The sequence below is a fragment of the Scyliorhinus canicula genome, chromosome 11 (assembly GCF_902713615.1).
Source record: "Scyliorhinus canicula chromosome 11, sScyCan1.1, whole genome shotgun sequence".
In the NCBI taxonomy this organism is placed as follows: Eukaryota; Metazoa; Chordata; class Chondrichthyes; order Carcharhiniformes; family Scyliorhinidae; genus Scyliorhinus; species Scyliorhinus canicula.
This window is the reverse complement of record NC_052156.1, coordinates 102066645-102091431: the sequence shown is the minus strand read 5'-3', so window position 1 is coordinate 102091431 and position 24787 is coordinate 102066645. Positions and strand designations below refer to the sequence as shown.

At 49.4% G+C, this 24787-nt stretch overlaps 1 protein-coding gene across 2 annotated transcripts in view; it reads left to right on the top strand.

The window, feature by feature from the left end:
- Nucleotides 1–318: 318 nt before the first annotated feature.
- The window catches only part of amdhd1 (amidohydrolase domain containing 1), a 39335-nt gene continuing 14866 nt past the window's right edge, over nucleotides 319–24787 (top strand). The window contains exons 1-6 of one of the 2 annotated variants that reach the window (XM_038810910.1): nucleotides 319–748; nucleotides 1278–1384; nucleotides 1482–1546; nucleotides 3882–4159; nucleotides 8987–9212; nucleotides 23068–23192. In XM_038810910.1, the coding sequence (XP_038666838.1) occupies nucleotides 612–748; nucleotides 1278–1384; nucleotides 1482–1546; nucleotides 3882–4159; nucleotides 8987–9212; nucleotides 23068–23192 (938 nt within the window). In that variant the 5' untranslated portion in view covers nucleotides 319–611. The remainder of the gene's footprint in view (nucleotides 749–1277; nucleotides 1385–1481; nucleotides 1547–3881; nucleotides 4160–8986; nucleotides 9213–23067; nucleotides 23193–24787) is intronic. The other variant, XM_038810909.1, reaches the window with a different exon arrangement.

The following is a 24787-nucleotide window of genomic DNA, read 5'->3' as shown; positions in this document are numbered from 1 at the left end:
AACAGTCTCACACACACTGTACTGAGATATAACAGTCAGTACACACTACTGAGATATAACAGACTCTCACACCTTACTGAGCTATAACAGTCACACATACTGTACTGAGATACAACAGTCTCACACACGATGTACTGAGTTACAACAGTCAATACACATATCATGTGCAGAGTTATCAATGCAAGCAAACTGTACCGAGAATGTTTTATCATTGGGGTAGAAGCTGATTTAAGAGGAGTTTAGGAGTTTGATTATCGGTTAATTATTACTCTGTCAGTCCAAGGGTTTTTTAAACAGGAATATTCCGCCGGAAGAGCTATATTGTGGAGTTGTGGAAGTTGAATCCTCGATAAGATTCACGGCACAACCAAGCCGCCTGCTCAATGTCACAACTCTGGTGTAGACACGGAACGGGTCTCATTGAAACAACTCATTGAAAGATTCATTGCCGAGGAAGGATTGCGAGAACGGGAAGTGAGGGTCTGAGTGTGTGAGGGTTGAGTGTGTGAGGGTCTGAGTGTGTGAGGGTAGAGTGTGTGAGGGTCTGAGTGTGTGAGGGTTGAGTGTGAGGGTGCTGTGGGTGTTGGGACTCCAGTGAGTTGAGCTTCACAATGTCGAATGCCTTCAGGCTACTGGTTAAAAACGCTGCTCAGGTTGTTGAAGTTTGTGACAATGGAGAACAATACCTGAGCAAAAGTCGTATGCTGAACGTTACAGTAATTCCCCATGGGAGCCTAGTGATCGGGAGGTAAGTGTTCAAACCCTAGTTTGGGAGGGGGGGGGGGGGGGGGGGGGGGGGGGGGAGGTGGAACAAATCTGTAAATGTGCTCAAGTCCAATAATCCATGCTACTCAGGAATGTTGTTCATTGAAAACTCCTTCTGTCAAATCGTTGTCTGTCCATGTCCCTTCTCCTCACCACCATTTTCCTGCAATTGGCCTGGTTCCTTAGGAGAGGTTAATCTGAGGCCCTAACTGCCCTTTCTGCTGGTTGTAAAAATTCCCAATGAACTATTGGGGAGCAGAAGAAGGATGTTCTCCCCAGGGTCCTGACCAATATTTAGCTGTCAATCAACATCACTAAAAGAAATAATCTGGTGATTATCCCATTGCTGTTTTGGGATCTTGCTGTGCATTAATTGGCTGCAGCTTTTTCACATTATAACACTGGCTATATTGATTGGCTGTAAAGCCTTTGGGATATGCGGAGATGTTGAAAGCTGGCAACCAGTTTTTCTGCTTCCATCAAGTGACTTGTTTTCCAACCTCAATTTACAGAGATGGCCTCATTGAGGCAGTGGGACCTGCAGAGATTATCCAGTCCAAATATCATGCAGTCACATTTGACCAAGAAATTGATGCTAGTGGAATGTGTGTGCTGCCAGGTTAGTAATTCAGGGTACACAATTCTTTTTAATATCTGCAATGAAGACAATTTCACACTCATGTGTTTTCTGTGTCATCTTCATTTTTCATTTCTAGGTCTGGTGGATGCACACACCCATCCAGTGTGGGCTGGAGACAGGGTTCATGAATTTGCAATGAAGGTAAGACCAGGGACCCAGAACAACATGGCGCCTGGAAAGAGCATAGGCCTAGATCTGAGCTTGGGGCCTAGAACAACACACGGGGCCTGGAACAGAATGCGGGGCAGCGAACAGAGTGCGGGCCTAGATCAGAGCACATGGACCTAGCACAGAACATGGGGCCTAGAGCAGAACACTGGGCATGGAACAAGGTGTGGGACCTACAACAAAGCGTGGATCCAGAACAGAGTGCAGGACCTAGCAAAAGCTGTCTGCTCCATTCTGGGCCATGTGCTGTCTGCCCCATCTGGGGCCTGTACTGCCTTCTCCGTCTGGGCCCTGTACTGTCTCCTCCGTTCTGGGCCCGGTGCTGCCTGCTCCTGCAGGCCCTGTGCTGTCTGCTCCTTTCTGGGAGCTGTGTTGTCTGCTCCTGCGGGCTCTGTGCCATTTTCTCCATCCTGAGCCCTGATGTGTTGGGTAGGCTGGGTCTATGTGGACTGCGTTTGATGCAGTGTAGAGAGAGACAGGCTTCCAACACTTGATAAGATGCAACACAATTTTATTTAACATCTAGCTATATTACATGCTTAACTGTGTGTTGACACTATGCTGACTTGACTGGAGACCTGAGGCTAGCCTGACCAGACTAACTGACTACCACATGGTGTTTGCACTGGCTGCTGCTCACGAGCTCTGACTGTCTCAGAGGCTGGATCCCAAGAGAGTGGGAAAACTGGTGCCCTCTGGCTTTACAGTGGTCGTGTCCTGTCTGGTGATTGGCTGTTATGGTCTGTGTGCTCACTGGTCATCCTGTGTGTCAATCGCTGCCTGTCTGCACTCCATCATATACCTGGATGTATACTATGACAAGCCCTGTGCTGTCTGCTCCAGTCTGGCCCTCATGCTTCAGTCTGTGCTGGCCTAGAACAGAGAGAAATGGTTCAGAGCAGAGCTCGTGGTCTGCTCTGTAACCCAATGTTACCGAGATAAACAGTTTCTCCCTGGAGTTAGATTAACCAGTTTTAAATAAGGTGCCCTGTAAGAAGAGGTGAGACACTCAATGCTGAAGCAGAGAACACAATGTTCAAAAATGTATTTGTGAGATGCGGACAAGGTTGGCCTAGGATTTTTTGCCATACCTGGTTAGCCTGGAAAACGTGGTGGAGAGCTGCCTGCTTGACCTGCTGTGTGGTGTAGGGGCAACCATGGTGCTGTTGTGGAGGAAGATCCATAACCTTGACCCAATGACGACAAGGGAACAACGATATATTTCCAAGGGAGGATGGTGTGAGATTTTGAGGGAATTTTCCAGGTGATGATGGTGACATGCAGCTGTCCCCACGTGTCCTTCCAGATGGATAGGGGGAGGCAATGGCGTAGTTTTATTGTCACTGGACTTGTAACCCAGTGGTAATGCTCTGGGGACCTGGGTTCAAATCCTGCCACTGCAGGGTGAAATTTAATTCACTAAAAATTTGGAATTGAAGGTCCAATGATGATCATGAAACTATTGTCGATTATCATAAAACCCATCTGGTTTACTAATGTCCTTTAGGGAAGGAAATCTGCCGACTTTCCCTACATGTGACTTCAGACACACAACAATGTGGTTGATTCCTAACCACCCTCTGAAATGGCTGAGCAAGCCACTCAGTTCAAGGACAATTAGGGATGAGCAACAAATTCTGCCCACATCCCATGAACGCATAAAACATAAGATGTTAAAAGCTGTGGGTTTCGATGAATTGCTAAACAGTACATAAAATGTTCAGATCAACTTGTCAGGTGAGGTGTGTGAAAAGGGAGAGGAGACATGGGAGTAACTCAGGGATTGCAGGAGTACCTGAGGTTAAGGGTTGGCTGTTGGGCAAATGATAATCAAAGGACATTTTGCTGGCTGTGTGAGACATGTAAAGATGCACTTCACCAGCCTAATTGGCTGGAGTTAACATTGACCATGACTGCACTTAAAGGATGGGAATATGGGGTGAAGCTACTGTAATGATATGCAGTAACAGTGTATATATAAAGGTGTATATAACCTCTGACTACTAGGTGTCATGTAAGAGGAACAGGACACTGGAACTGGACAGAGCCAGCCTTGATCAGAGTTCCAGGAGCTGTTAGCAACATGGTTAGAAGATCCACAGTTTAATTAGCAATAGTTTAGTTTACCCACAGTTTATTCAACGTTACATAACTAGTCTTGAACCAGATGTTCTGTCATACACTGATTCATTTATTATCATAGTACACAAACATAACAGCTACCATATAACTAATACCTAATTTTGATAAAGGGGTCATTGAGGAAGTGAGGTTGAACTGTACAATAATCATTTTTTATTGAATTCAGCTGGCAGGGGCATCGTACATGGACATTCACAAGGCAGGAGGAGGGATTCACTTCACTGTGGAACACACAAGGAAGGCATCAGAGGAAGAGCTGTTTGACAGCCTGAAATGGCGGTTGCTATGCATGCTGAGAGCTGGGACCACTCTGGCCGAATGCAAAAGTGGCTATGGTCTGAATCTGGAAACTGAAACTAAAATGCTTCGGGTGATCGAACGAGCTCGAAGGGAGCTCAGTATCAGCATCTCCACCACTTACTGTGGTGCTCATTCTGTCCCCAGGTAATAGCACCAGTTGCTCAGACAGTTTACACAATGCTTGTCATTTTATTTTCCACCTATAGCTGACCTACATACGCTCCGATGCAACATTGAGGGAGCGCTGCATTGCCTGAGGTGCTATCTTTCTGATGGGAAATGTAAAAACATTTATTTTATTCAGGCATTTTCATAAAAAACAAACCGAAGCAGAAAGCAAAATTGTACAACATTATAAATAACCCACTCTCCCCGCTCCCTACTCTTGCCCCCTCCTCCTGTCCTGCCTTCACCATTTTACCCCTCTTATCCCTCCTCCTCCCCCTTCCCATTTGCTGACTTCTCAATCCTCTTTAAAGAAATCAATGAACAGCTTTCACCTCCGAACGAACCCATCGATCGACCCCCTCGGGACGAACTTGACCTTCTTCAGCCTTAGAAATTCCACCAGGTCGCTCACCCACACCCCCGCTTTCGACGGCTCCTAGTCCTTCCATCCAAGTAAGATCCATCTCTGGGCTATCAGGGAGGCAAAGGCCAAGACATCAGCCTCTCTCGCCCCAAGACTCCCAGATCTTCCGACACCCCAAAAATCAATATCTCTTGACTCGGGGCCACCTTTACGCCCAACACCTTGGACATTACGTCCGCAAATCCCTGCCGGAGCCACTTTAGCTTCGGACATGCGTAAAACATGTAGACGTGATTCGCGGGCCTCCCACGCACTGTGCACACCTGCCCTCTGCCCCCTCAAAAAAACTTACTCATCCGCGCTATCGTCATATGTGCTCTGTGAAGTACTTTAAACCTTTAAACTGAATAAGGCTTAGACTCACACACAAGGACACATTCACTCTCCACAGGGCCTCAACCCATGTCCCGTCCTCCATCTCCCCACCCAGCTCCACCTCCCACTTCCACTTTATATCCCTCACCAGGGCTACCTCCCAATCCATCATCTCCTGTAGACCTCAGACATTTCCCCCCTTCCCCCATCTCCCCCCTCGACAGCACCTTGTCTTGCAACCCCAAGAGCGGGAAAGGACGGCATGTCTCTCTTCATAAAAACCTGAACCTGCAGGTACCTGAAACCATTCCTCCTGGGCAGCTTGTATTCTTCCTCCAATTCCTCTAGTTTCGCGAAACTGCCCCTTACAAACAGGTCACTGAATTGTTCAATCCCTACTTGCTGCCACCCCTGAAACCTCACAACCAGCGCCCTGGTGCAAACCTATGATAATCATAGATCGGTGTCCTCAACGAGACACCCTCCAATTCCCCCCCCCCCCCCCCCCACCACCACCACCACCACCACCACAAACCCAGAGATCGGCATGTTAACCTTTTTAAAGAACAACTTCGGGACAAAGATTGGGAGGCTCTGAAATACAAACAGGAACCTTTGCAACACCGTCATCTTAACTGTCTGTACCCGACCCGCCAATGACAGTGGAGTACATCCCACCTGTTGAAGTCCTCCTTCATCTGCTCCACGAACCAGGTCAAATTCAACTTGTGCAACTGCGCCCAACCCGCGTCACCTGAATGCCCTGGTATTTAAAACACGCTCCCACTACCTTAAATGACAGCTCCGCTAATCTCTCCTACACTCTGGCCTCAATCGGGAACACCTCACTCGTTCCCATGTTCAACTTGCGCATGGAGAACCGGCCAAAGTCCTCCAAAATCCCCATAATGCCCCCAATGCCACCCAGTGAGTCCAAAATATATATCAACAGGTCGTCCATGTACAGCGAAACCCTGTGCTCAGTGCCCTCCCCCACGCCCCCTCGCACAATCCCGTTCCAATCCCTCGACACTCTAAGTGCCATAGACAGTGGCTCTATTGCCAAGACAAAAAAACAACGGTGAGAGTGGACACCCTTTCCTCATCCCGCAGTGCAGCCCAAAATATCCCAAACTCACCCAGTTCATCCGCACCCTTGCGACCGGTGCCTTGTACTGCAACTGGACCCAGTCCACAAACCTCTGCCCAAACCCGAACCGTCACAGCACCTCCCATAAATATTCCCACTCCACCGGGTAGAAAGCCTTCTCTGCATCCATTGCCTTCACCCTCTGCCCCTAATCACATTTAACAACCTCCTCACATTCGCCGACAACTGTCTCCCTTTCACAAACCTCCATTGGTCCTCACCTGTCACCCCCAGGACGCAGTCCTCGATTCGCGAAGCCAACACCTTCACCAGTAACTTGCATCCTCATTCAATAGCGATACTCGGACGATACGATCCACACTACTCCAGACCTTGTCCTTTTCAATGTCAGGGAGATGGATGCACCCCCCAGTCCACTCGTAAATCCATCCAGTGTAGTGCATGGTCTGAAACCATAATCGTCAAATACTGCGAATCGACCACCCCCACCAACAACGCCTTATCCACCACAAAAAAGTAAATCTGGGAGTGCACCCGGTGCACATGGGAAAAATATGAATATTCCTTCACCGTTGGTCTCCCAACCTCCATGGGTCCACCCCCACCCCACATACGCTCCCTAAACCCCTTCTTCGCCACTGCTGACACCTTGCCTGACCTTGAGCTTGAGCGGCCCAAGCTTGGCTCTATAACCGTGTTAAAATCCCCCCCCCCGCCCCATAATCAACTGGTGCGAGTCCAGATCAGCAATTATCCCCAGCATCTGTCTCATGAAATCTACATCATCCCGAGCTGGAGGGGTTCCCAGCTTCCCACTCACCACCACGAACCCCCCACCCCAGATCTGCTACTTTGTTCCCCACCTCGAACACCAGCTGCTTATTCACCAGCACTGCCACCCCCCCTCATCCTCATTTTCAGTCCCGATTGGAACACCTGCCCTCACCAATCTTTTCCTCAACCTCGTCTCCCTTCAGACTCCTCAGGTGCGTAGATGCATGTGACATTTGACCGGCCCATTCCGTACTCTCCCGTTCCATGGGGTGGGGGGGGGGGGGGTCGGGGGGCTAATTCCCCGCCCTTGCCGATCAACCATATCCCTTTTTGGGCCACACTCTTATCAGCAACCCTTCTCCCCCCATTTCCCAAACAAAGCAAAACCCCATCCCCTTCCCCTATGTCCCCATCCCTATCTCCACCTCCTGATAACGCCCTACTGCACTCCCGTTAACTAGCCCCCGCCGAAGGCCTCCAAACCCAATTTTCCCCCCTTCCGAGTACAAAGAACCCACCTTACCAATACCTCCAAAGTTCAATGTCCTCCTTCTCATGCCAGTCCGTTGTCTCTCAGATACTACATCACCTCCTTTGCCGTATCAAAATAATATTCACGCTTTTGGAAAGTCACCCAAATGCGGGCAGGGTACAGCACCTCAACCTTCATCCCCTTCTTGAAGAGGGCAGCCTTGACCCGATTAAACTCGGTCCTCCTCTTCACCAGTTCCGCACCCAGGTCTTGGTACACCTGCAGCTCGTTCCCTTCCCAGGTGCATTTCCTTGTCTGCCTTGCCCACCACAGAATCTTCTCCTTTTCCAGAAAGCGGTGCAACCACACCACCATCGCCCATGGCACCTCGCCCACTTGCGGGGTACTTACATTAGTACCCTGTGCACTTGGTCGACCTCCAGGGACCAGTCAATGGCCCTCACCCATCAACTGCTCCAACATTTTGACCACATACGTGCCGGCCTCCGCACCTTTGATGCCGTCGGGCATCCCCACGATCGTCAAATTTCTCCAGATTCTCCACCTTCTCCTTCAGCCTCTTTTGCATCTCCCGCATCACCCCCACCTCAGTCACCAGCGAGGCCAACTGCTCCTCGTGCTCCCCCACCACCTCCTCCACTTTCTGGATCACCCGGCCCTGGGACTCCAGCTTCTGCTCCACTCTCTCGATACCTGCTTTAACTGGCTCCACCACTTTGGCCAGAGCCTCCTTCCTCTGCTGGCAGAACTTAACATTCAGAAATTCCACCAACTGCTCTGTTGACCACTGGGCGGGTAGAACTGGCCCTTTGCCCTCCGCCATCTTAACCTGTGGCGCACCACAAAGACTCCTGTTCCAACTGCTCCTTTCTTCTCGACCCACTCCCAGATCGTGGATCTATCCACCAGCCACACCAGAGGAGTTACACCTTCTCCACGTACTGCTACACCCCTTTCCATCCAAAATTCCACCTCTCAGACGGGGAAAGGACCAAAAAATACCACCTTGAGCGGGAGCCACCAAATGTGCAACCGCTCACTACATGGCCGCCACTGGAAGTCCCGATGGGAAATTTAAACCGAGGTCCAGTCTCTGGTTCTTGAAACTTGGGAGATGGAAAAGATCACACGGTTCTTGCTGAAGAACACCTGGGTCAAAGAGTGGTTTTAATGAGCATCTGTGTGGAAAACAATGGGGGTGGACTTTTCACAAATAATTACATAATTTCCTTGCTCTTTGCACCTTGTTCTCTCGATTAATAAAACCAAGGACTCCATGTGCTTTTTGACAACCGTCCCATCTGTCCTGCCATGACCAAAATTTGATGACACACATCCCGAGGTCTTTCTGTCCCTGCACCCCTTTTGAAACTGTATATTGCCTCTCCATATTGTTCCAACCAGAATGTATCACTTCAGTACTGTGTTCAAATTCATCTGTCCATTTCACCAGTCTGCCTGTATCCCCCTGAAATTCCTATTGTTTCATATATTTCTGAGTTTGTGCAGGTCATTCTTATATCCAAATGTACCTTCAGCTGTAAGTGCAAGCCTTCCACCTTTTTCCCTGCCATGGTTTTGAGATGACTACTCATGTAAAAAATTATTTTAAAATTTAGAAGAACACGGGACCATACAGTGCTCAAAATAAAAGTAACTGCTGTAAATATGATTACAATTTACCAGAGGGAAGACCATGGGAGAAACTGTGAATGATATAATTCAAGTTCAGCTCCCGAAACTGAAGGAGATGATGGTGAATGGTGAATTTCACATCGATAACATTGACGTTTTCTGTGAAAGAGGAGTCTTTGACCTGGATTCCACCAGAGCTATATTACAGGCTGGGAAAGAGATGAATCTCCAGATTAACTTTCATGGTGATGAGCTTCATCCAATGCATGCAGCCGAGGTAAGGTGGGATATATTAACATGCTGTTACAATAATTACCACAGAACCTGCTGTACCATCAAATCACTGGGATTTTATGCAATTGTGCTCAATTAATCTGTTCCAGCAATTAACCAAATCACACTGTGGACACCGAAACAAATGATCAACTCATGATTATATGGCAGCTTTAATGAAGTAAAATTGGCCAAAGCACATGACAAATCTGACAGCACTGGACATACAAAGAGATATTGGACCAAGTGATAACAACGACGATCAAAGAGACAGGTTTTAAGTATTTTCTTAGAGGAGGAACATAGAGAGCCGGAAAAGTTTAGGGAAGGAATTCTAGGGCTTCGCTGGCTAATGGCACTGCTGCCAGAGATGAAATTATGAAAACGGGCTGGACCAAAGGCCAGAATTGGAGGAGCTCAGAGTTCACAAGATTGGAGAGTTGGAGAAAAAGAAAGACAGAGTTGCATTTCTACAATGACCTCCGGATGCTCCAAAGGGTTTTTACAGCCAATTAAATACTTTTGAAGTGTCTTCACTTTTGTAATGTAGAAACAGAAAAGTTTGCAGCAAGAGCTCATGGAAAGATTTCGACATAAAAATGAAGATGTTACAATGGAAATGGAGGAAATGCTGATCCATGGAGCCAATATAGACCGGGGTGTAACATAGAAATGTAGAAAGTAGGAGCAAGGAGGAGGCCATTCGGCCTTTTCAGCCTGCTCTGCCATCCGTTATGATCATAGCTGATCATCCAACTCAATAGCCTAATCCCACCTTCCTCCCATATCCTTTGATTCCCCTTCATCCTAAGTGCTATATCTAATTGCTTCTTGAAAACGTGCAATGTATTGGCCTCAAATACTTCCTGTGGCAACGAGGTCCACAAGCTCACCAATTTCTGGGTGAAGACATTTCTCCTCATTTCTGTCCTAAATGGTCTACCCCGTATCCTCAGACTCTGACCCCTGGTTCTGGACACACCTACCATCAGGAACATCCTTCCTGCATCTACCTTGTCTAGTCCTGTTAGAACTTTATAGGTTTCTGCTGAACTCCAGCAAATACAATCCTAACTGATTCAATCTCTCCTCATACATCAGTCCCGCCATCCCAGGAATCAGTCTGTTGAACCTTCGCTGCACTCCCTCCATAGCAAGAACATCCTTCCTCAGATAAGGAGACCAAAACTGCACACAATATTCCAGGTGTGTACAGTGATAGTGGATAAAGGGAACTTTTTGTGAGTTAGGATGTGTGCAGCACACTTTTGGATTAGCTCATGTTTGCGTTGATGTAAGGCTGGACAAAAGAGCACTGAACTAGTTGAATCTGGAGGAGACAAAGATATAGATGATGGCTGCAGTAGCAGATGAGCTGAGCAGGGGCAGAGACAGATGATGTTTGGACAGCAGAAATAAATAGGATTGTAACCCCAGTGGCAGTGAAGGAATGCCGATACAGTTCAAAGTCAGGGTGGTGAGTGACTTGAAGAAAAACTTCCAGGTTGTGGTGTTCCCAGGTACCTGCTGCCCTTGCCCATCTAGATGGTAGTGGTCATGAGTTTGGAAGGTGCTGTCTAAGGAGCCTTGGTGAGTTGCTGCAGTACATCTTGTAGATGGTATACACGGCTGCTATTGTCTGTTGGTGGTGGAGGGATTGAATGTTAAGGTGCTGGGTGGGTTCCAAATCAGGTGGGCTGCTTTGTTTGGATGGTGTTGAGTTTCTTGAGTGTTGTTGGAGGTGCACTCATCCAGGCAACTTGAGAGTATACCAGCACACTTCTAACTTATACCTTGTAGATGGTGGACAGGCTTTGGAGAGTCAGGATATGAATTACACGCCGCAGGATTCTGAGCCTCTGGCCTCTTGCCACATGCGGGAAGTTAAATCAGAGGCACTAGAGCATGGTGAGGAAGGACATAGTTTTAGACAAGAACCTAGATGGGAAATGTTTACATTTACACAAGCTCTTCCAAAATTTGAGGAAAAGGATGTGGAACCATTCTTAATTTGTTTTGAAGTGGTAGTTAAACAGATGAAATAGCTAAAAGAAATTTGGACATTAGAATAATAGAACCATAGAAAGGTTATAGCACAGATGGAGGCCATTTGGCACACCTTGTCCACGCCCTTTCTTATCCCACCTTCCTGCACCCGGTCCATAGCCCTATAGCTTTCAGCACTTAAGGTGCTGATCCAGGTACTTTTTAAAAGAGTTTAGGGTCTCTACCTCCACCACTAACTCACGCAGCAAATTCCAGACTCCCACTGCCCTCTGCGTAAAAAAGTTCTTCCTCATGTCCCCTCTATACCATCTGCCACTTATTTTGAATCTATGTCCCCTGGTTCTAGAATTATCCAACAAGGAAAACAACTTTACCCTGTCCACTCTATCACTTCCCCTCATAATTTTGTACACCTCAATAAAGTCACCCCTCAGCCTTCTTTGTACCACAGAAAATAACCCAAACCTGTCCAATCTCCCCTCGTAGCTACACTTTTCTAGCCCTGGCTACATTCTTGTAAAGCTCCTCTGCACTCTTTCCAGAGCAATTACGTCCTTCCTGTAACATGGTGACCAGAACTGCACACATTATTCCAGTTGTGGCCTCACCAGCGATTTATACATTTCCACCATTTTTTCCTTACTTTTATATTCTCTGCCAACGAAAGAGAGCATTCCATATGCTTTCTTTACAAAATGAAAAGCAAATTACTGCGGATGCTGGAATCTGAAACAAAAACAGAAAATGCTAGAAAATCAAAGTTGGTCTGACAAATCTCTGGAGAGAGAAGGGAGCTATCATTTCGAGTCTGGATGACTCTTTGTTAAAGCTTTCTCTCTCCACAGATGTGTCAGACCTCCTGTGTTAATCCAGCACTTTCTGTCTATGCCTTCTTTTCAACCTTGTCCACTTGAACTGCTGCCTTTAGGGACTTGTGAACTTGGACACCAAGATATCTCACTTCATCTACCCCTCTTAGTATATTCCCATTTATTGTGTACTCCCGATAATTGTGTGACCACCCAAACTGCATGACATCACACTACCCTATAGTAAATTCCATCAGCCGTTTCATCCCCCACTCCACCAACCCATCTATATCATTTTGGAGGTTATAACTAACCTCTACACGGCCACCACTCAATCTTTGTGCCATCTGCAAATCTCCCAATCATGCTCCCCACATTCATGAATGAAATGAAAATTGCTTATTTTCACGAGTAGGCTTCAAATGAAGTTACTGTGAAAAGCCCCTAGTCGCCACATTCCGGCGCCTGTTCGGGGAGGCTGTTACGGGAATCGAACCATGCTGCTGGCCTGCTTGGTCTGCTTTCAAAGCCAGCGATTTAGCCCTGTGCTAAACAGCCCCAGTCCAAATCGTTAATATGTAACACAAACAGTAAGGGTCCCAACACCAAGCCCTGTGGAACGCGACTTGAAACAACTTTCCAATTGCAAGGGCAGCTATCGACCATTATCTTTTGTTTCCTGTTATGAAGTCAACTTTTTATCCAGTTTGCTACATTGCCCTATAGACCATGGGCTTTCACTTTCTTGACCAATATGCCAAATGGTATTTTGTCAAACACCTTTCTAAAATCCATGAACACAATATCCACTGCACTACCTTTATCAACCCTTCTTGCCACTTCCTCAAAGAATTCAATCAAATTTGTGAGGCAAGACCATCCTTTAACAAATCCATGCTGACCATCCCTGACTAGTCCATGTCTTTCTCTGTGACAGTTATCCTATCTCTCAGGATTGAGTTTACTAATTTGCCCATGACTGACGTAAGACTGTCTTATAATTATTTGTAATTTTCTTCAATCCCTTTTTAAACTTTTACAAATTAGACTGGTGGTGGAGTTAGTGTGGTGTGTGCATCATTGTAAGAAGTGGTCTTGGTAGATTATGATGTAGTAAGGAAAGCTAGCCTTAGTGCACATGAGTTAGTTGCTGGGGCATGCAGAGAGAAATTTCGAAACGCAAGAAAACTGCCGGGACATGATCATATTGAATTCAAGAGGGTGAAGAAAAATAATTATGACCATTGGATACATGTGTTAAAGATAGAGGGAACATGGACTTCCGGTTGCGGCTATGACCAGCTAAGTCGCACATTTGGCAGCTCCTGCGACAAAGGTGTTTAAGGGCCGATTGGAGGGCCCCGACGGTACTGTAAAGACGAATCCCGGTGGGGGAAGGCTCCCTGAGGAGAGTGAGACCAACTTTATGGTCGGTACTCGGAGTGGGGCGACAAAAAAAGCGGCAGCAGCTCCCCGAAAAAAGCGGGGGAAGAGGACCAAAATGGCGGCCGGTGGCGCACTAGAAGATTGGAGAAAATGGGCGGAGGAGCAGCAGGCCGCTCTCCTCCGGTGTTTTACGGAGCTGAAAGTGGAACTCTTAGAGTCTATGAACGCGACGACCACAAGGCTGATGGGGGCCCAGGCGACCCAAGAGGCGTCGATAAGAGAGCTGCAGCAGGAGATGACTGCAAGGGAGGAGGAGGCCACGGTCCTCGTGGGAAAGGTGGAGGTGCACGAGGCACTCCACCTGAAATGGCAGAGCCGCTTTGAGGAGCTGGACACTCGAATGAGGCGGAAGAACTTGAGGATCCTGGGCCTAGCAGAAGGCCTGGAGGGGCCTGATCTCCCGAAATATGTAGCGGAGATGCTGAGCTCCCTGATGGGAGAGGGGGCCGGTCCATCGCCCCTGGAGCTGGAAGAAGCATATCGGGTCATGGCTAGGCGGCCTAGGGCGAACGAGCCCCCGAGGGCGGTGCTGGTGCGATTCCAGCGTTTCTCTGATCGGGAGAAAGTGCTGAGGTGGGCCAAGAGGGAGAAAAGCAGCAAATGGGAGAATTCGACGGTGCGGATATATCAGGACTGGAGTGCGGAGGTGGCAAAGCGGCGGGCCCGGTTTAACCGGACGAAGGCGGTGCTGCACGCAAAGAGGATCAAGTTCGGAATGCTGCAGCCAGCGCGCTTGTGGGTCACCTACAAGGACCAGCACCATTACTTTGAGACCCCAGAGGAGGCATGGACTTTTGTTCGGGAGGAAAAGCTGGACCTGAACTAGAACTTGGGAACGCCGGCGGTCGAGGCCGCCCGAGTACCCTTGACTGATCAAGTGGCCCATGTCTTTCTTAGGCCAGGTCGGAACTTGGTTAAAGTTGATGGATCGTTTGGTTTCTTTGAAACTTGTGTTATGGGGGGTTTCTTTGTTCCTTTTTGTGTGTCTCTTCCCGTTGCCAACTTCCCTTAATTATTGTTGTTGTAGGGGGGGCTTTTTTACTGTTTTTTGATCTGTTCTTTAAGGGTTATGGTTACTGTTCTGTTCGATGGAGGGTGATGGTTAAATACGTTATTATTGGGTAGTTATTTAGTTATGCAGGCATAGTTATGTATTTATGTATTTATTTGAGATTTGTTATTTATATTGTTATATTGTTAAGTTGGGGAGGCGGGACGGGGGGGGTGCAAGTTGGTTATGCGTGTTTTCTTTTTCTCTTTTTTCTTCCTCTCGTTTTAAGGGGGCTTTTTTATGGGCTTGGATGGGGACGGGGGTGGAATTGAAGATGGCGGGGTAGGGTGTGGCCGGGCGAAAGCGCGGGCTTTCCCCTGTTCCCGCGCGCGGGACGGAGGAAGGGGGAGGAGAGAAGAGTGGGGTGTGGCCAGCAATGGCGGCTTTTCCCGCGCTGAAGCGGGGTCAGAGAGGGATGGCAAGGGGGGGGGGAGGCCCCTCCCCCCCACATCGGGAGGAGTCGGAGTGTGGCAGGGGCAGCCGGGTCAGCGAAAACCAGCTGACTCTCGGGAGTACGATGGTGGATACACCGCGGCTAGGAGGGGTCCTAGCCGGGGGGGGGGGGGGGGGGGGGGGGGGGGGGGGGGGGGGGGTTGGGGGGGGATACCGGGTTGCTGCTGGAAAGGCCGAGGACGGGAAGGGAAGAACGGGAGGAGAGAGGGGGGGGGGCCATCGCCATGGGGAACGGGTCAGAAGGGGAGGGTCGACCCGGGGCGAACAGGGGACAGGACATGGCTAATAGACAGGGGAAAGGGACGGGTCGCTCCGCGACCCGGTTGATTACTTGGAACGTGAGGGGGCTGAATGGGCCGGTCAAGAGATCAAGGGTTTTTTCACACCTAAAGGGACTGCAGGCGGATGTGGCAATGTTGCAGGAGACTCACTTGAGAGTAGTAGACCAGGTACGCCTGAGAAGGGGGTGGGTGGGACAGGTGTTCCACTCAGGCTTGGACGCAAAGAACCGGGGGGTGGCGATTTTGGTGGGAAAGAGGGTGTCGTTCGTGGCGGCGCAGGTGGTAGCAGATAAGGAGGGTAGGTACGTGATGGTGAAGGGTAGGCTGCAGGGAGAGAATGTGGTGCTGGTGAATGTGTATGCCCCGAATTGGGATGACGCGGGTTTTATGAGGCGCCTGTTGGGCCTCATTCCGGGTCTGGAGGCAGGGGGCCTGATCATGGGGGGGGACTTCAATACAGTGCTCGACCCTGGGCTGGACAGATCGAGTTCCAGGACGAATAGGAGGCCGGCAGCGGCAGAGGTGCTAAGGGGGTTCATGGAGCAGATGGGGGGGTAGACCCTTGGAGATTTGGCAGGCCAAGGGCGAGGGAGTATTCTTTTTTCTCCCACGTCCACAGGGTGTACTCCAGAATAGACTTTTTTGTACTGAGCAGGGGGCTGATTTCGAGAGTGCAGGACACGGAGTACTCGGCCATTGCGATTTCGGACCATGCACCACACTGGGTAGAGGTAGAACTGGGGGAAACACGGGACCAGCGCCCGTTGTGGCGCCTGGATGTGGGGCTGCTGGCGGACGATGAGGTGTGCGGAAGGGTCCGGAAGGGCATTGAGAGATATCTGGGCACGAACGACACGGGCGAGGTGAAGGTGGGGGTAGTCTGGGAGGCCCTGAAAGCAGTGATCAGAGGAGAGCTGATCTCCATAAGGGCACACAGAGAAAGGAAGGAGAGGCAGGAGAGGGAGAGACTGGTGGGGGAACTTATAGAAGTGGACAGGAGATATGCGGAGACACCAGAGGAGGGGCTGTTGAGGGAGCGGCGCAGTTTACAGGCCCAGTTTGACCTACTGACCACTAGGAAGGCGGAGACGCAATGGAGAAGGGCACAGGGCGCGGTCTATGAGTACGGGGAAAAGGCGAGCAGGATGCTAGCACACCAGCTGCGCAAGCGAGATGCAGCCAGAGAGATTGGGGGAGTGGGAGAGAAGGGAGGGAACGTAGTGCAGAAGGGGCAAGAGGTGAACGGGGTCTTCAGGGATTTCTACAGGGAATTGTACCGGTCTGAGCCGCCCAGGAAGAGGGGGGGAATGGAGAACTTCCTCGATAGATTGAGGTTCCCAAAGGTCCAGGAGGAACGGGTGGAGGGGCTGGGGGCGCCGATAGAACTGCAGGAGCTAGTTAAAGGGATAGGCCAGATGCAGGCGGGGAAGGCGCCGGGGCCGGATGGGTTCCCGGTGGAATTTTATAAGAAGTATGTGGACTTGGTGGGTCCAGTGCTGGTGCGAGCCTTCAATGAGGCGCGAGAGGGGGGGGTTCTGCCCCCGACAATGTCACAGGCCCTGATCTCCTTGATCCTGAAGCGGGACAAAGACCCTGTACAGTGCGGGTCCTACAGGCCTATCTCCCTCTTGAATGTAGATGCCAAACTGTTGGCAAAGGTCCTGGCAACCAGAATAGAGGATTGTGTGCCAGGGGTAATCCATGAGGACCAGACGGGGTTCGTAAAGGGACGACAACTTAACACAAATGTCCGGAGACTGTTGAATGTGATTATGATGCCAGCAGTGGAGGGGGAGGCTGAGATAGTGGTAGCACTGGATGCGGAGAAGGCATTCGATAGGGTGGAGTGGGAATACCTGTGGGAGACGCTGGAACGGTTTGGGTTTGGGGAGGGATTTATCAAGTGGGTGAAGCTGCTGTATTCGGCCCCGATGGCGAGTGTGGTTACAAACGGGAGGAGGTCAGAGTATTTTGGGCTCCATCGAGGTACCAGGCAGGGATGCCCCCTATCCCCCTACTATTTGCATTAGCGATCGAACCGTTGGCGATGGCACTGAGGGGTTCAGGGGGGTGGAGAGGACTGACAAGGGGAGGGAGGAACATCGGGTATCACTCTATGCGGATGATTTGTTGTTATATGTGGCGGACCCGGAAGGGGGAATGCCGGAGGTAATGGAAATACTAGCGGAGTTTGGGGACTTTTCGGGATATAAATTAAATGTGGGTAAAAGTGAGGTCTTTGTGATACACCCAGGAGATCAGGGGGAGGGAATTGGGCGGCTCCCCTTTAAGAGAGCAGTAAAGAGCTTCAGGTACTTGGGGGTGCAGGTGGCAAGGAACTGGGGGACCCTCCACAAGCTGAACTTTTCAAGGCTGGTGGAGCAGATGGAGGAGGAGTTCAAGAGGTGGGACATGGTACCGCTGTCGCTAGCAGGGAGGGTGCAGTCAGTCAAAATGACGGTCCTCCCGAGGTTCTTGTTTCTGTTCCAGTGCTTGCCCATCTTTCTCCCCAGGGCCTTCTTCAAGAAGGTAACTAGCAGCATTATGGGCTATGTGTGGGCACATGGCACCCCTAGAGTGAGAAGGATTTTCTTGGAACGGAGTAGGGACAGTGGAGGATTAGCGCTACCCAATCTTTCCGGATACTACTGGGCGGCGAACGCATCGATGGTGCGCAAGTGGGTGATGGAGGGGGAGGGGGCAGCTTGGAAACGTATGGAGAGGGCGTCCTGCGGCAATACAAGCCTGGGGGCGCTAGTAACGGCACCATGGCCGCTCCCCCCCACAAGGTATACCACGAGTCCGGTAGTGGCGGCCACCCTTAAAATCTGGGGGCAGTGGAGGCGACACAGGGGGGAAGTGGGGGGTCTGATGGCGGCGCCACTGAGAGGGAACCACAGATTTGTCCCGGGGAACACTGGCGGGGGATTCCAGAGCTGGCACAGGGCGGGCATCAGGCAACTGAGGGACATGTTCATAGAGGGGAGGTTTGCGAGCCTGGGAGAGCTGGAGGAGAAATTTGAGCTCCCCCCGGGGAACACGTTTAGATACCTGCAGGTGAAGGCATTTGCCAGACGACAGGTGGAAGGATTTCCCTTGCTTCCCGATAGAGGGGTGAGTGATAGGGTGCTGTCAGGGGTCTGGGTCGGAGAAGGGAAGGTCTCGGACATCTACAAAATAATGCAGGAGGTGGAGGAGGTATCGATAGAGGAGCTGAAAGACAAGTGGCAAGCGGAGCTGGGAGAGCAGATAGAAGATGGGACATGGGCGGATGCCTTAGAGAGGGTCAATTCGTCGTCGTCGTGCGCAAGGTTGGGCCTCATCCAATTTAAGGTGCTGCACAGAGCCCATATGACGGGGACTAGGATGAGTCGGTTCTTCGGGGGTGAGGACAGGTGTGTTAGGTGTTCGGGAAGCCCTGCGAACCATGTACATATGTTCTGGATGTGCCCGGCACTGGAAGAGTTCTGGGAGGGGGTGGCGGGGACGGTATCGAGAGTGGTGGGAACCAGGGTCAAACCAGGGTGGGGGCTAGCGATTTTTGGGGTTGGGGTGGAGCCAGGAGTACAGGAGGCAGGGGAGGCCGGAATATTGGCCTTTGCGTCCTTGGTAGCTCGGAGAAGGATCTTGATTCAGTGGAGGGACACAAGGCCACCAAGTGTTAACACCTGGTTAAACGACATGGCAAGCTTCATCCAATTGGAAAGAATCAAATTCGCCCTGAGAGGGGCGGTACAGGGGTTCTTCCGGCGGTGGCAGCCCTTCCTTGACTTTCTGGATCAGAGATAGGAACTGGAGGCCGAAACAGCAGCAACCCGGGGAGAAAGGGGGGGGGGGGAAGGGGGGGGGGGGGATAGCAACGAAGGGAGCACGTCAGCGGGGGGTCGCGGGCAATGACTGCCCGAGGCCATCGGCAGAAAGGGAAAAACGGTTTGGTTGCTAGACTGGTAGCGCGGGGGGGGGGGGGGGGGGGGGGGTGCGCGCGGGGGAGGGCGTGGGGAGGATTTTCCAGGGGGGATTTGTTGTGTTATAATTTAAAATGTAGTAGGGGTAAATGTTTGTATCGAAAAATTTCAATAAAAATTATTTATAAAAAAAAAGATAGAGGGAACATATGAAGCCCTTAGAAAGATGATTTTTGTTTAGAAGAATTGATGGATTCTCTTCCTTTAGTTATTAGGATAGAACATAGAACATAGAACATAGAACAGTACAGCACAGAACAGGCCCTTCGGCCCTCGATGTTGTGCCGAACAATGATCACCCTCCTTTAAACCCACGTAACCCGTATACCCGTAACCCAACAATCCCCCCATTAACCTTACACTACGGGCAATTTAGCATGGCCAATCCACCTAACCCGCACATCTTTGGACTGTGGGAGGAAACCGGAGCACCCGGAGGAAACCCACGCACACACAGGGAGGACGTGCAGACTCCACACAGACAGTGACCCAGCCGGGAATCGAACCTGGGACCCTGGAGCTGTGAAGCATTGATGCTAACCACCATGCTACCGTGAGGCCCCGTGAGGATACATATTGAAGAACAAAAAGCTAAAACTGCTGGACAGGCAGAGCTCTAGCTGATGATTCCAAACTGGTCCATAGAACCAAATCTTTTAGGGCAATGCGGTGATGCAGTGGTTAGCACTACTGTCCCACAGCGCCAAGGATCCAGATTTGATCCCGGCCCCAGGTCACTGTCCATGTGGAGTTTGCACATTCTCCCCATGTCTAAATGGGTCTCACCCACACAACCCAAAAAGATGTGCAGGGTAGGTGAATTGGCTACACTAAATTGCTCCTTAATTGGAAAAAAAGAATTGGGTACTGTAAATTTAAAAAGAAAACAAATCTTTTTTCCTTCATCCTTTTAAACATGAGAAGGATAGGAGGTAGGAAAGAGCAAATAAATCAAATACTCAAGGAAGGGATGAAATAATTGGGAGTGGTCAGGAAATTTCCCCTCAGATCAATAGGAAAATGCTGAGGGCGGGAGTGACATTCAGAGTATTTCCATTGTAAGAAAGTGGGACATATTAGGGCAGATCGTTAGAAATTAAATGAAAGACCTGTTGCAGCAACAGGAACGGAAGCAGAAGAAAAATAAATGGCCTTTAAAACTGTCGCAGTGGTGCAGGTGAAACATGCTCTTTCAGAATCTATGAGAAAGGTGGATGAGGTTCATAGAATTTACAGTGCAGAAGGAGGCCATTCAGCCCATCGAGTCTGCACCGGCTCTTGGAAAGAGCACCCTACCCAGGCGCACACCCCCACCCTAACCCCGTAACCCCACCCAACACTAAGGGCAATTTTAGACACTAAGGGCAATTTAGCATGGCCAATCCACCTAATCTGCACATCTTTGGACTGTGGGAGGGAACCGGAGGAAACCCACGTACACATGGGGAGAACGTGCCGACTTCACACAGACAGTGACCTAAGCTGGGAATCGAACCTCGGACCCTGGAGCTGTTAAGCAATTGTGCTAACCACTATGCTACCATGCTGCCCAAAATATTATATATTGTGACATGTGTGATTGTGAACTAAGAAAACTGTGTTTGTATGATGTGGTTAGATATTTGCGTTAAGCCTGTCTAAAGGGAATGTAATGCCAGTGCAAAGAAGTCTTCACGATTCTGAAGATCTCTTTCTTTCAAAGGGGAGGTATTAAGAAAGCAAAGGTAGCAAAAGTAAGGTAGGTTGTATTGGCGAACATTAGAAATAAGGTATAGTTTTAAGTGGGTTTAATTTAACCTTTCTGTGGCTGGAAGGGTAAAACCTATTAGATTCATGCTGGAGAAAGGTATTTGTATATGATGGGGTTGGTTTCAATTTCAACTATGATTCTATTGTGCTCAGAGAAGGCTATGGCATGAAGAATACATAGGCCAGCAGAAGTAACAGTTATGGGGCTGGATTCTCCGTTCCCCGATGGCGAAATTGCATTGGCGATGGGGCGGAGAATCCGTTTTGACGTCAATATTGGGGGGTAGTGCCAGTTTTCTGATCTCTGCCCCCTGAAAAGCAGGTGTACTCCAGGAGTACGCCATGGTATGAGGCCCGGCCCGTGATGCTCTGTCCCCGACCGGCCCAGTTCCCGACGGCGTGGAACTCTCATGGTCTCACCCGTCGTGAACTTAGCATAGCGGCTGCGGACTCAGTCCGGTGCCGCCACAGCCGGGGGGAGGGCCGTTCCGCGGGCAGGACAGGCTTTATTCAGGGCAGGGGGCACTGTGGGCGGGTGGTCTGGGGTGCGTAAGCGGCCGAAGTGGGGGCACTACTTTTGAGGTCCGGGTCTGTGGGCTGAGTCCGCCATGAAGCGCGGCGTGACCGCTGCTGGCCATCACTATGCGCATGCGTGGCCACGGAACCGGAAATGCTCAGGGCCGTATCAGTAGCTAGAGCTGTGATCTCTACACTGCCTCCCTGCTAGCCCCCAGCAAAATGGGAAATTGGTGGCTGTTTCGCGCCATTTTTCCTGGCATAAAAGACGACCGTTTTCACGCCGGCCTGGGGGTTTAATCTCCCAATAGAGAATCCAACCTATGGTCTTTTGAGCTAGGGTTCCATTCTTCCCTTCCAACTATAAATCAACTGGGATTGTAACACTTGCAATTGTTAGCTCATGACTGGATATTGTCCAGGTCATTCTGCATTTAGGCACGGATTACTTCAGTATCTGAGGAGTCGCAAATGGTGCACTCATCCGCAAACATCCCCACTTCTGACCTTTTGATGGAAGGAAGGTCATTGATGAAGCAGCTGAGGATGGTTGGGCCGAGGGCACAACCATGAGGAACTCCTGCAGTGATGCCCTGGAGCTGAGATGATTGACCTCCAACCGCCACAACCATCTTCTTTTGTGCTTGGTATGAGTCTCACCAGCAGAGTAATCCCCTGATTTCTATTCATTCCAATTTTGCTTGGGCTCCTTGATGCCACACTTAGTCAGAAGTTTGAAGTGTGGTGGTTGGCAGTGAAACTGTAATTGTCTCATTCACAAAAATAGTGATCTCAAAACAATAACGGATAAACAGTCAGAGACTTTTTCCCCGGGTGGAACACACCATTACAAGGGGACATAAATTTAAGATAAATGGTGGAAGATATAGAGGGGATGTCAGAGGTAGGTTCTTTACCCAGAGAGTAGTGGGGGCATGGAATGCACTGCCTGTGGAAGTAGTTGAGTCGGAAACATTAGGGACCTTCAAGCAGCTATTGGATAGGTACATGGATTAGGATAGAATAATGGAGTGTAGATTAACTTTTTCTTAAGGGCAGCACGGTAGCATTGTGGATAGCACAATTGCTTCACAGCTCCAGGGTCCCAAGTTCGATTTCGACTTGGGTCACTGTCTGTGTGGAGTCTGCACATCCTCCCCGTGTGTGCGTGGGTTTTCTCCGGGTGCTCCGGTTTCCTCCCACAGTCCAAAGATGTGCAGGTTGGGTGGATTGGCCATGATAAATTGCCCTTAGTGTCCAAAATTCTATGATTAACCTAGGACAAAAGTTCGGCACAACATTGTGGGCCGAAGGGCCTGTTCTGTGCTGTATTTCTCTATCTATCTCTATCTAACACGATTAACCCACACACCCCAAAATTTTTCTTCAAGCTTTTCCAATTTATGTTTTGTGACTGTAACTGGTGTTGAGTCGAAGGGACTCTATTCCTGTTGAAGTCTTTGGTTTATATTCATTTGAACCTACGATGCCTTCAGTATTTTAATTGGTTGTGCTCTGAATGAATACAGGATGGAGAATTCTAATACTCTGCGTCTCACTGTTAATCTTTTCCTCAAAACAGCTTGGGGCTGAACTTGGTGCTCTCGCAATAAGTCACTTAGAGGAAGTGAGTGATGCTGGAATTGCTGCCATGGCAACTGCAAAATCAGCTGCTGTGCTTCTCCCAAGCACTGCATACATCCTAAGGTATTGAACTTCAGAAAGTGTCTACATAGGAAAGAGGAGTAGAGAGATTGGGAAGCTCAGATTCACAAATTATTAGACGTTAATAAGGTAAAAAAGAGGAAATAAAGTACTGGGACTCATTTCTGAAGGGTTTGAATGGAAAAACAGCAAAGTTGTGTGAAATTTAAGCTTATAGCACTGTGTAGAGTTCCATCGCTTAAAGGATAGAGAGGTTTCAAAAGCAATTTACAGAAATATTACCAGAACTGAGAGGTTATACCTATTAGAAAAGACCATACAGGGGCAGCACGGTGGCACAGTGGTTAGCATTGCTGCCTACGGCGCTGAGGACCCGGGTTCGAATCCCGGCCCTGGGTCACTGTCTGTGAGGAGTTTGCACATTCTCCCTGTGTCTGCGTGGGTTTCACCCCCACAACCCAAAAGATGTGCAGGATAGGTGGATTGGCCATGCTAAATTGCCCCTTAATTGGAAAAAATAATTGGGTACTCTAAATTTATTTAAAAAATAGAAAATACCATACAGGTTGGGTCTCTGTTGTCTGGGACAGAAGAGGTCTTCAAGCTTGTGAAAGTCTTTGACAGGGTGTAGAGAATTTGGACAAGATTTTCCCACCTCCTTGCAACATGTTTTCCAACAGAGGAGGCAACTTGCCATTGACCCCTGGGTGGACCTTCTGGTCCCGCCAATGCCTGCGGCATTTTGCGTGGTTCGCTTGCCCCACCACCGGGAATCCGCCACATGGGGTAGCCTTCGGCAGGACTGGTAGATCTTGCTGGGGGGAACGGCTGGAAAATTCTACTTGTTGGGGGGGTTCCCAAACTAGGATCCATAAGCATAAGGCAGTCACTGATAAATACAGAGGGGGAATTGCGGAGAAACTTCTTTACCCAGAGAGTGGGGAGAATGTGAAACTCACTCCCGCCTAGGATCTCTCCTCATACAGCAGCCCCGCCATCCCAGGAATCAGTCTGGAAAACCTTCACTGCACTCCCTCTATAGCAAGAACATCCTTCCTCAGATAAGGAAACTGTATTCCAAATGTGGTCTCACCAAGACCCTGTACAATGGCAGCAAGATATCTCTGCTCCTGTACTCGAGTCCTCTCGCTATGAAGGCCAACATGCCATTTGCCTGCTTTACCGCCTGCTGTACCTGCATGCTTACCTTCAGCAACTGGTGTACAAGGACACCCAGGTCTCATTGCATATTCCCCTCTCTTAATTTATTGCTATTCAAGTAATAATCTGTTTTCCTGTTTTTGCTACGAAAGTGGATAACCTCACATTTTTCCAAATTATACTGCATCTGCCATTCATTTGCCCACTCATTCAACTTGTCCAAATCACTGCATCCTCACAACTCACCCTCCCACCCAGCTATGTGTCATCTGCAAATTTGGAGATATTACATTTAGTGCCCTCATCTAAATCATTAATATATATTGTGAATATCTGGGGTCCCAGCACCAACCCCTGTTGTACCCAACTAATCACTGCCTGCCATTCAGAAAAAGATCAGTTTTTGGCTCCTGTCTGCCAACCAGATTTGTATCCATCTCAAAACACTACCCGTAATCCCATGCGCTTAAATTTTG